The following is a 12477-nucleotide window of genomic DNA, read 5'->3' on the forward strand; positions in this document are numbered from 1 at the left end:
GTAGGGGGCAGGAGAAGGGGAGGGAGGGGGAACTGGGGTTGGTATGTAAAATGAAAGAAAATTTAAATTAAAAAAGTCTTTATACCTATAAGTTAAAAAAAAAAAGAAAATCTTAAGAATTTCCAAAATTGAAACTTTAGAGTAAAAATTGTCTTTGAAGCCCTCAGAATTTATAGTCCAGTTTGAAGTGCTTTTATTTTGAGAACATGTGTCCTTGAGAGGGAAAGTGATTTTTCAGGACAGCAGACTGCATGTGGCGGTGCTGGTAGTAGGAGCTGAGCCAAGTGTTTTAATATACCCTGTTGCCCAATTCATTGTCCCGATAGACGAAGCAATAAAGACGAAGGCTAAGTGAACACGATTAATTAATGCTACAGGTAGATGCTGGGAGGGCTTATGAAGTTCGTGTTTGCACAGACTTGATTTAATGTCCTGAGCAATAACCCAATAACCACGAAAACTGTGGCTGCCAGTCTTAGGAGCTTCGCTCTGTAATAAACTTTCTGCATGGCTGGCTGCTTATTTCATGAGAACAACTCAACAAATTGTTTTTGTTTTCACTCTGGTACTCTCCTGCTATTACCTACTGGTAATGTAGGTAATCTGTGTTTTAACTTGGTTTTCAGAGCATTTTAATGGTCCTATTAAGTAGCCTTATATAATGTTTATTTAATGATTTAAAAAAATAAATTTAAGCTCAGAGTTTCCAACTGTGTAAAGCCAAGGGTGATATGGCTCAGCAGTGAGGCAGTTAGCAGGTGGTTGGGGTTTAGACCCTAGTGTCCAGTGACTTGTTTCAGTTGTTGCTCTGCTAGTGAGTTAGGCCCGACTGGAAAGTGATGAGCAACTTGTGTTGATATAAAAACTACTCTGAGTTCAAATCCCTGGAAGACTTTATTCTTTGTGTACTTTTCCTCTCTGGTACCAGAGGTCAAACACAGGGCCTCTCACATGCTCACTAAGCACCCTGTAGCTGCACCACCATACTCAGTAAGCACCCTGTGGCTGCACCCCCCATGCTCAGTAAGCACCCTGTGGCTGCACCCCCATACTCAGTAAGCACCCTGTGGCTGCACCCCCATACTCATCTCAGTAAGCACCCTGTGGCTGCACCCCCATACTCAGTAAGCACCCTATGGCTGCACCTCTATACTCAGTAAGCACCCTGTGGCTGCACCTCTATACTCAGTAAGCACCCTGTGGCTGCACCCCCATTCTCAGTAAGCACCCTGTGGCTGTACCCCCATACTCAATAAGCACCCTGTGGCTGCACCCCCATACTCAGTAAGCACCCTGTGGCTGCACCCCCATGCTCAGTAAGCACCCTGTGGCTGCACCCCCATGCTCAGTAAGCACCCTGTGGCTATACCCCTATACTCAGTAAGTACCCTGTGGCTGCACCCCCATGCTCAGTAAGTACCCTGTGGCTGCACCCCTATACTCAGTAAGTACCCTGTGGCTGCACCCCTATACTCAGTAAGTACCCTGTGGCTGCACCCCCATGCTCAGTAAGCACCCTGTGGCTGCACCTCACATGCCTTGATCTTGATTTCCACTAAGTTGTTTCACATTTTTATGTTTTTCCTTTCCCCATGAATGGCTTTCCTGATTCTCTGATGTGTGGTGAAGAAGAAAAACCAGAGCTTGGCTTGTGCTCACTTTCTGGTTATTGCTCTGGAAATCTGTTAAAGGCAAGGTACTTTCTTCATGGTAAAGATATATACTTAATTATGTGACTGTAATTAGACTGAGATATAGAAATGGTAAACATTGAGAGGAAAGACAGTGTCTTTGAGCTTCTTAGGGTCATAATTTCTGAATTTTGTTTCTTCTTTTAAGAACCCAGAAAGCTTACATCTAAGGAATTGTTACGTAGGAGGTCAGCTCCATCCGTGGGCCATTAATGGTTTAAGTGGAAGTGAATGTTCTGCATACCCCGTGTGAGCCTTAATACCTCATCCCTGAGCCGTCTCCTGAAGGACCAAGGAGAATAGTTCTGGAAGATTCTTTAACTTCTCCTCCTCTTCACTCCATCCCTTCCTTCTCTCTCTCGTGCACACTCTCTCACTCACACACACTCGTGAGTGCTTTCTCACTGGCTCATTCACACAGGCACACGTGTGTCCTGCTGTCAGTGACTGCTAGTGGTCCTGTGTGTTCAGAGCCTTTGCAATTCACAGTGCAGTCTGTGTGATTTCAGCAGCCACCGTGGGCCTAGGTGGAGGAGAGGAGGTGGGGAAGTAAATTACAGTCCCTTCGAAGGATCTAGGCCTTTGGATAGAAGTAATGGGAATGACCTCAGAGTAAGTCAGACTACCTTGACATGTCACCATAGAAAGTGGTACTAATTATTTCTAAGAAATTTCGGGGGATTTTTCCTGGAGAATTGATGGGATGTTCTTTTTCTGGCATGTTATATCTGACACTTTGGAGCATTGAGAGGATAGTGAGATTAACATGTATGAATATAATTTGTTCTCCTCAGCGTAAAGAAAGATATTTCACAAAATTTTATGTTAATAGTTTCTAAGAATTTGTCTGAGTATGAATGAGAAGATATCAAATCATTTAGACGCCCTGATGTTAAATTCTTGTGCTAATCCATTAACTCCCTTTTAAATTGTATCTATGACCAAGACTTTAGGTCAGGGGATTCAGCTGTATTACTCTGGAAAACTCCATATGAATCTAACTTAATTCACTGTGAACTTGAAATTCCCCTGCCCCTGCATTCCTGTTCTAGGCTTGCTGGTGTGCTCTGCACACCGAGATAACCTTAGTGTGCTTCCAAAGTGTAGAAGCAGAGGAAATAAGATCTTTAAGGGACGACTCACTAATATGTTCTTGAAGTTTCTTTTCAGAAGAAAAAAATTCAACCTCATTTTAAAAAATACATATTTCAGCTAATTCTGTCTATATTCCTCTGCTTGTTATTATGCTAAGTAAAGATATTCAAAATACTGCTTTGATCGACTGATCAAGACTTCTGTGTAGTAACTGTACTTACCCAGGAAAGTCCTTCAAGTCCCAGGGATAGCTCTGTATATGAAAAGACCCCAGTGGTGATTATCCTATTTACTGTGCTTTACTGTGGCCAGGCTCTAAGTGTGTCTAAGTGCCTGACCTAATTAGTGTTTTCTAAGCAGTGCAATCAGGAGACTTGTCCAGCTCTTCACCCACAACTCTACTGTCTCTTTTGTTTTTAATTTGGTTTATTACATTCACTGTTCAGGATCTTATTAGACGATCCAAGATAATATTTGTTTCTCAACTTAATCAGTTTTCTCTTTCACCCTGAAAATAATGTACAGTAGTCAATTGTATAATCTTAGTTCCATTTTTATGCCACATGTAATCCAACCTTTCTATACTCTTATTAAAATGGGGAATCCAAAATTGGGAATTAGGATAAAATTTTGTATCAGTGGTGGGATAAATACTGTGGGATAGTTATGTTACATTCATGTCTGTGAATATAGTTATATCACTTAAAAATGTTTTGTTGAGTTAACATTTAATTGGAATTAGTCTCTGTTGGTTCCTATTCTGTATTGTTCCTGCTGAATTTTTTCCTACTTGACATGTATTGTTAAATTGACCAGCAGGTCAGTGGCTCAGTGTCCTTCATCTCTAGTGTTTTCTGTATTCTGTCTTATTTTAAAATTAATAAGAGAAGCTGGGAGGATGGTTCAGTGGTTAAAACACTTGCCGTGGGACTGGAGTTCAGATTCCCCAGAACCCACATAAATGTGGGGTGAGCATGGTAGCCCACCTGCAATTCCACATGCATGCACACATACATGCTTGTATACCTACATATAGAGGCTCCTGTACATGTAGACATGGGTATGTGCAAACATGCACATCTCACACAAATACACATGAGAAGGAGAAAAAGATTTAAAAAAAAATGATGTGCTATGAGAAGCAGCTATTCAGACTCTTAGCATCTTTATACCTAGAGAAAGCCAGGAGGAGCTCTGGATTTTCTTGCTGTTTGAGAATAAAAACAATGACTGAACTCCTGACTTTTCTGCCACTACCTCCCCAGTGCTAGGATGACAGGTGTGTGCCACCATGCCCAGCTTCAGTCTTAGAATAGAGAGTTTGCTAAGACCTATGGATAGTTCCATTTAGAATTTCAAGGGCCTATGTTTTTATTAAGTGTTGTGAATAAGTAAACAGTGATAATGAGTTCATACATCTAACTTAGTCATCTGAGTCAACTAAGTTATCAATATAAGATGAAACACTCATTAAATCTTTCTAAATTCAGTTAACAGAATTTCAGGATATTGCCAAGTTGTTGTGTTCAGCTTAACCAAATTGGCGATTGAGTTAAACTGCTTTCTGGCTGTGTGGCCCATGCATGCTATTTAACACTGTAGCTTTGTGGCCTTCAGTGGGATGAGAGCACAGAGTTGAGAGAACAATGGACTTAGTGCAGTGCTTGAGGTATACCAAGCACCTCATGAATGCTTGCTGTTGTCTCATTAAACTAAACTGCATTATGCCTTGGTTATAGATGAGCATGGAGCTGGCTTTACCCTCATGATAGCATGTTTGCTTTCTTTTTGATACTAATGAGTTCCTGTCTGCCATGTGTTTTGAGACTCTCTCCTTCCTCTCTCATTCTCTGTTTCTTTTCCTCCCCTCTAAGTTTTCTCTTCCAGAGTCTCTTGTAGCTCACAGTGTCACTAACTTGATATGTAGCTGAGGATGATGTTGAACTCTTCATCTGCTTGCCTCTACCTCCCACATGCTGCGGTTTCAAATGCGCTGCCACACCTGGCCTTGCATTCTTACTTCTAATACTGTCAGTACAAAATAGCTGGTATTATACAGTCTAGGAATGCAAGTAATTCAGAAGAGCCTCGGTGTAGATGTAACAGTCTTATTAAATAAGGAACACAGAGCCAAATGCAGAGTTAAAAGCCCAAGAGGTCAGAGCAGTAGCTAAGAGCTGATACTAAAAACCCTTTCTTACCCTTCACTGCTGCTGCTGTCCTTCCCCTCAGAAAGAGGCCTACTTCCTGTGTATCCTGTGACTTTGAACTCACAGAGATCCAGACAGATTTCTGCCTCTGGAATGCTAGGATTAAAGGCATGTGTGCCACCATTTTCTAGCCTCTGTATCTAGTGGCTTTTCTGTTCTCTGACCCCAGATAAATTTATTAGGGTACACAATATTTTGGGGAACACAATACCACCACAGCCTCGGTTGTTAGTAGGTTTGCTTTGATTAGTGCCATGTTATATTGGTGCTAAGAGATATTAGTTTGGAGATTCTTTATGGTATGGAAGGGGAAGAAAAAACATGAAAACAGATACCTTGAATTCACCCTCCCAATCTGCTGATTTTTAAGTGTTCTAGCAATCATTACACTGAACTGAAGTGGAGTGCCTGAGTGATTGGCCTGTGGGCCAGTGAGCTGGATCAGAGGGGGCTCTGTGGAACCATCAGCTTTTATTCCAGCTGGATTCCAGCTTCAAGGAGTGATGTTGAACAGAACCTCAGCTCCAGTGCTTGCAGATTCTCTCCAAGGAAGTATTATTTGATTGTACCATGCCTATAGAATATAAAGCAAATTTAAGGTAAACATTTCAAATAATTTTGAACAGTATCAATTATATGTTTCATTCAGTGAAAACATTTTAATAAGGTAATACCAGTCTATTATAAATAAAATTTTATGTTTTTTTAAATTTCATACTCATATTCCAGGACTTTGAGAGATTGATCTGTTTAAAATGTTATTTATACCCATTGGTTACTGGTTCCATTTGGGCTGAGCAATGCTTTCGGTAAGGAATACCCAGCTACCCCAGCAGGACGCACTGGTCCAGTGTCTGGTGAATGTAAGAGCAGGAAAAGCATTTATTTTAGGTCATCATCTCACCACCATGTTTGTCAAGTTGGATCTCTTCTTTTTTTATAAAAGAAGTTTTAAAATTCAATTTTATATTGATTATGATTATTAAAAAGTCTACATAGCTTCAATCAGGGTGTTCACTTTAGCGTAGACCAAATATGGTCAGGTCAAAGGTTTCAGAAGTTCACCTTGTGTTTTCCTTTTCATCTGAACAAACTAAAGTCTTGCTGGTGGAGTGTCAGGCACAGAAAGGCATAAGCACATCTGCCGGCAGGTAAGCAGATGTTATGGAGGTCCCTCATAATTCTGATTTTACTGACTAGGGAACATGGCTTTAAAAAACAAAACAGGTCCATCCATTTGCCTGCAGATTTCATGAGGTCATTGTTTTTTTTTTTTTTTTTTTTTTTTTACTAATTTCCTGATTTCCACAGTGGCTGTACAAGTTTGCACTCCTACCAACAGTGGAGAAGTGCTCCCCTTGCTCCACATCCTCTCCAACATAAGCTGTCTTCAGTGGTTTTGATCTTAGTTGTTCTGACAGGTGTAATATGGTATCTCAGTCATTTTGATTTGCATTTCCCTGATGGCTAAGGATGTTGAGCAATTTCTTAAATGTCTCTCGGCCCTTCTAGATCCTTCTGTTGAGAATTCTCCCTTTATATCTGTACCCCATTTTTTAATTGGACTGTTGGGTATTTTGACGTCTACTTTCTTGAGTTCTTTATATATTTTGGAGATCTGGATGGAACTAGAAAGAATCATCCTGAGTGAAGTAATCCAGATCCAGAAAGACAAACACAGTATGTACTCACTCATAAATTGATATATTAGCAAAATAAAGGATAACCAGACTACAATCCACAGCCCCAGAGAAGCTAGGTAAAAAGGAGGACCCTAAGAGGGACACACATGGAAGGCCCCAGGAAGGGAAAATAGTTAAGATATTCTGGGTAAACTGGGAAGGGGGTGTAGAAGGGAAGGGGGAGTGGAACAGGAGAGACTGAGATGGCCCAGTGGAGGGAGGGACAGAGAGGGAGAGCAATGAAAGAGACATCTTGGTAGAGGGAACCATTGGGGGATTAGGGAGAAACCTGGTGCTAGGGAAATCCCCAGAAATCCACAAGGATGACACCAGCTAAGACTCCTAGCAATAATGGAGAGGGTGCCTGAATTTACCTTCCCCTATAATCAGATTAGTGACTACCCTAATTGTCATCATAGAACCTACATCCAGTAACTGATGGAAGCAGATGCAGTGATCTACAACCAAGCACTGGGCTGAGCTCCTAGACTTCAGTTGAAGAGAGGGAAGAGGGATTACAGGAGCAAGTGAGGTCAAGATCATGATGGGAAAACCACAGAGACAGTTGACCCAAGGTGGCGGGAGCTCATGGACACTGGCCTGTCAGCTGGGGAACATGCATGGGACTGAACTAGGCCCTCTGAATGTGGGTGACAGTTGTGTGGCTACATCTGTTTGGGCCCCTGGCAGTGGGACCAGGACTAATTCCAGGTGCATGAAATGGCTTTTTCGAACATATTCCCTAGGATGGGATACCTTGCTCAGCCTTGACACAGTGGGGGGAGAGGCTCAACCCTGCCTTACCCTCTCTGAGGAGTAGATGGGGGATGGGATGGGGGAAATAGGGGGACGGGAGAAGAGGAAGGAGGGGCAACTGGCATTGGTTTGTAAAATGAAAAAAAACTTTAACAACAACGACAACAAAACAACAGCTTTTTCTATAAGTAGCCTCTGTGTAGCTGACTTTCTCTGCCCCTCAAGTGCTCACTTTTCTTTACACTTTTCCCACATTACATATGCTTTGTTTTGTGAAGAAGGTTTGCTGGTGCTAGAACAGTCAGATATGAGAGTTGAGTCATCACGTGTGCCAGCAGTGACTCCCAAACTGTCAGATGCATTCTCCTGTGGATTGCTTAGGGTTGATGAGTTTTGTATTTGTTTTCATAAGTCATAAAGCTCCTTGCCGCTCACAGAAGCTGGTCTTCAGTGGAAATATCTCTGTGTGTCTTGGACCCATACTGGTTGATCTTACTGATCCAGTAAGTGCAGATTTAAGTCTGTGCTGTAATGCTACACTGGCCCCAAGGAAAGAAAGACACTATAAGGAGTCAACAAGTCAGCTGTCAGGTTACAGCTGTCACTCAGGGATGCTGATGGGCAAAACTTGCCTGATTACACACCTTGATTGTCCTGAATGACAGGCACTGAGGATTTTTAATTACATATTCTCTAGTAGATTTGTGTGCAGAGATACTGCTATATCATTGAATTGTATTTGTAGAGTAGTTGTCCAAATAAAGCAACAATGAAGTGTAGAACCAGACCTGAAACACCTGTGTTGTACAGATCACCAGCCGTTTTGTTCCAGGAAGTAGTGTCCTCATCCTCCAAAAGGATTGATGTTTTTAGAGCACTGTTAGTGTGCTGTTCTTCTTAGGACTTAATTAGAAGTTTCCATCTTTAGCCTGTCATTTTATAGGAATTGTAAGCCCAAGTAGTCCGTATGTGTGGTTAAATATTGTTATATAGTCTGTGTGTGTGTGTGTGTGGTTAAGTGTTGTTATATAAACTGTGTGTGTGTGTGTGTGTGTGTGTGTGTGTGTGTGTGTGTGGTTAAGTGTTGTTATACAAAAGATTAAACACCTGGACTAAGGAAGAATTTTTATTTCATCAGAAAAACAGTTTTGAACATTTTCTAAGCTCTAAGAAACAGTAAATTAGAATGTGTAGTTATACTTCTAAACCTTTGTAATCCATTGTTTTTCAACTTGTTACTCATTTATCTACATTATTGCTAGTAAAATTATATTATGATATATTGATTATATTTAATAAATGGTCATAGTATACACTGAGGCTCAAAATTATCTCTAGGAAAAACATGGATTACATGTACTGTGATTGATATGGCAATCATTTCATTTCATAGACATTAACTCTAAACAAAGCATGGCCTAAAGGAAGATTCACTTTTATATATTTATGCATCAGTTCTGTCTTGTTTAACAAAAATTATGTGATTTATTAATAACTTAATGTAAACTAATGACCTTCCTAAGTTATAAGGAGAAAGAAAACATGCTTTCTATTTTAGAGGAGTAACAGGTGAAGGTCTGTATTTGAGCGTGTAGGATTGGACCGCTTCCAGAGCAGAAATCCAGCCAATTTTCAAGAAAAATCACAATGTTTCAGTTTTGAATTTTAATGCATTTGGAACATATGCAGCAGAACATTTTCTTCTTGCTGTCTCCTGCTAAACTAATTATGTATACTACCATGCTGGTTTCCCTGTGCTGGGGAGCTCAAGTATATGTAGAGTAGAGAATTCTCCTGGTTCATGGTCCTCAGTCTCAGTGGTGGGACCAATTTCCTCTTTGGTTTTTCAAAAATGAAAATGCTTGACTCATTTAAATTGTTAAGTAGCGACTGTGTATTCCAGGCCTGAGTGTGGTAGCAACCAGGACAGGTACAGATCTGTCTTCTGGCAGCTTGTGTTCTCATGGAGTGGGGACAGAGTGTGATGCAAATTCCTGATGCATTAGTGTCCTGGAGGCAATAAAGCATACTATGAGATAGAGTGCTGTATCGGGGACCAGAGTGATTTGAAGTCTCATTGGTCAGTGGCCTGGGAGGTGTGAAAAGATCAGAAAGGCCAGTGAGGATGAAGCATTAGGAATGTGACAGTAGGGGTTGAGTCCAGTAGACATTGTCAAGAGCCTCCACTTTAATCATAACTAGAAGTTTTTAAGTGGAAAGTTTTGACTAATTGATGGTCGGTCACTCTGGAGACTCCCGGGCAGTGAAACAGGGTCGGAGTTCCAGCAGGACTCCAGAAAGAAGGAGAACCCAGAGACTCATCCCAGCGTCTAGTGGAGAGAGGATGGCGGCTGGAATTCTGGAGGACTGGGAACTGGCATGGTGTAGTTTGAGTGGGCCCTGTGCCTGGCCACACTGCTTGCACAGGCTCCTGGATGACAAGATTTCATGCTAACACGGCTGAAAGTTCAATTCCTTGAAAGATCATACTTTAGTGAGGACTCTTCCTGTCTTGAGGATGTTAGATATTCTGAAAGTTAAAATGTTTGTCTGTGATAGCTCCTTTAGCTTCTCTTTGTTACATGGAAAGTGCTGACTTAGCCCAAGTTCTGTGACAAGTTCATGTTCGAATGCCTGTTCTCTGCTTTGAGTTTACCTTACTAATGTATACTATAATGAGAATTAGTTAAGGTTTTTTAACTGCCTCAATGAAAATTCATTTTTTTTTTTTTTTTAATGAGGAAAGGTTGAATAGAATTGCTCTTTGTTATACATGAACTATATGTGTTGAACTTTGGGCCTTGTGTAAAGTTTGGGTTTCTGGAATTCTTTTGCTAGTCACATTGTCCTGATGCTTGCCGATGATATGGCGTGCAATGCTCGAAACCCCAAGCCGGCCACAGTGTTCAGCCACAAGAACATGGAGCTCAATGTGTATGGAGATGATGTGGAAGTGGACTACAGAAGCTATGAGGTTTGTTGTCAGAAACTTGGGAGATGTGGTAGCCATCTTCTTTCAACCCTAGCCTTAGTTGTCATTGAACTTTGGTGGAATTTACTCTGCTTTTGGAGTTCCCAGTATAGAAGTAGTGACACATGAGTAAAACTCTTAATGCATAACGTCAATGACAGTTGTGTCAACTTTTTAACAGGAAATGTCTGGTTTTCATACTTGATCTAAAATGTCAAGTTCAGCATTTTTATTACGTCTATGAATTGAGGAAGAACCCCATGATTAATGAAGACGCCCCCTATTGCCTGCCCAGTGGTGGACTTTGTTCAGTCTGTGGCCTGTAGGCCTTTTTTATCCCAGGATAGTTACGGACATAACCCAACACAGGACTGTAAACTTACAGAAGCATTTTGAGACTTTTTTCTTTTATAAACTCGATTGCATGGTTCCCAGGCCGACTGTGTAGATGACAGGGTTGGGTCGCAGTGTAAAGGTTAGGCACACACACCTGTTCGACATGAAACCACCTCAAATAAGCTTCCACTGTCTTACGCTTACCCAGTTAAAAGTAATATGCTAGCTAAGACTGGTGGTATACAGATTTTCATTCTTAGAAACTTAGTTTCTAATAGTTCAAGACTGTTTGGAATTTGAAGCTGTCCTAGAGAACCCTTTTTACCCAGCCCACTGGGACTGGGAGGCCGTCTCTTGTGTGTAGGGTTCTCCTGCATCGTTGTCAGATCACGTCTGTCCCAGGCTGCCAGTCCTTTAGACCACATCCTTTGTCTGCGTGCCTTACGTCTAGTGAGACTGCTCGGAAATCTCTGTGGATTGAATGTGTATGAATGTTTGACTTCTTACTTATTTGGTCATCTGAGAATGTAAAATGATCCCCTACCTTGTTAGCCAATAAGATTCTATTAAAACCATCAGCATTTTGCTGTATTTTTGGGAAAGATTGTAAGCTAAACAGCTTGTGCACATATGTTTATACATATTTCCTACTCATGATCTAGGGAAAAATCCATTGAAAAAGCTGACTGGATTTTCTGCTTTTTAAATTAAGTATGGACAATAGATGACTTAGCTGTTAACTTCAAATCAGTATTTTTTTCCCTACAACTTTAAACATGACTTCAAAGAACCTCCGACACCTAGAAATTCTAAGCTGGGAAGATCTGTTCCAAGTGTGTTTACAGTTGAAGACATTCCGATGGAAAGAAATCTAAGTGACAGACACATCCAAAATTCAGTGTGCCTACTTTGGCAGGGGTGGTGGTGGTTGTGGCCCTGTCCTCTTCTGTGATTAACCTGTAATTCACTGAGTGGGGCATAGGCTAGCTGCATGATTGACCAGTTATTCACAAATGTTCGTATTTCGTCTCCTCCCAAAGAATTGCCTGTTTAAATAAGTCAGTAAACTTTGGGGTCAATTTTTAACACATAATATTGAAAATTCTAAATTGGGAATTAAATTATTTTGCTTCAACATAGCTTTCCTTGTTAGTTTTTATTACGAAGACTTTTCTTTAGGTCGTGTCTTGCTGTGTAGCCCAGTCTAGCGTTGAGGTTACACTTCTCTTGCCTCAGTGTCCTGTGCCTGCACCCTCCCCTCCCCCCCATGCTGGGTCATAGGCACACATACCACATCAGGCCATCTTTTACTTTTAGGAGCAGAGTGACATGAAGGCGCATGCTTAACTTTAGAAAACTAAAACAAATTGCATAGTTTGTTTTCTGTTTCATTTTCAATGTATGCTTAGTGTAAATGGTGGCAGAGCCTTCTGTCCTGACTGACTGGTCCTAAATAAATCACAAAAACTTATATTAATTACAGAATGCTTGACCGATAGCTCAGGCTTATTACTAACCAGCTCTTAATTTAAATTAACCCATTTCTGTTAATCTATGTATTGCCACGGGGTCTGTGGCTTACTGGTTCTCCAGCATCCTGCTTCTTGGGTGGTTTCTCATTTCTCTCGATTCTGCCCCCTTCCTCTGAGTCCTTAGCTGGATTGTTCTGTCTAACCTTATCCTGCCTTGCTATAGACCCAAACAGTTTTATTATCAACCAGTGAGAGCAACACATA

At 41.1% G+C, this 12477-nt stretch overlaps 1 protein-coding gene across 3 annotated transcripts in view; it reads left to right on the forward strand.

Annotated features, from left to right (window-relative positions):
* Positions 1-12477, forward strand: part of Pigk (phosphatidylinositol glycan anchor biosynthesis class K) — an 80558-nt gene that overhangs the window by 15357 nt on the left and 52724 nt on the right. For all 3 annotated transcript variants that reach the window (XM_059266475.1, XM_059266478.1, XM_059266477.1), the window contains exon 4: positions 10273-10408. In XM_059266475.1, coding sequence (XP_059122458.1) covers positions 10273-10408 — 136 coding nt within the window. The remainder of the gene's footprint in view (positions 1-10272; positions 10409-12477) is intronic.

Source organism: Peromyscus eremicus, chromosome 6 (assembly GCF_949786415.1).
Source record: "Peromyscus eremicus chromosome 6, PerEre_H2_v1, whole genome shotgun sequence".
Taxonomy (NCBI): domain Eukaryota; kingdom Metazoa; phylum Chordata; class Mammalia; order Rodentia; family Cricetidae; genus Peromyscus; species Peromyscus eremicus.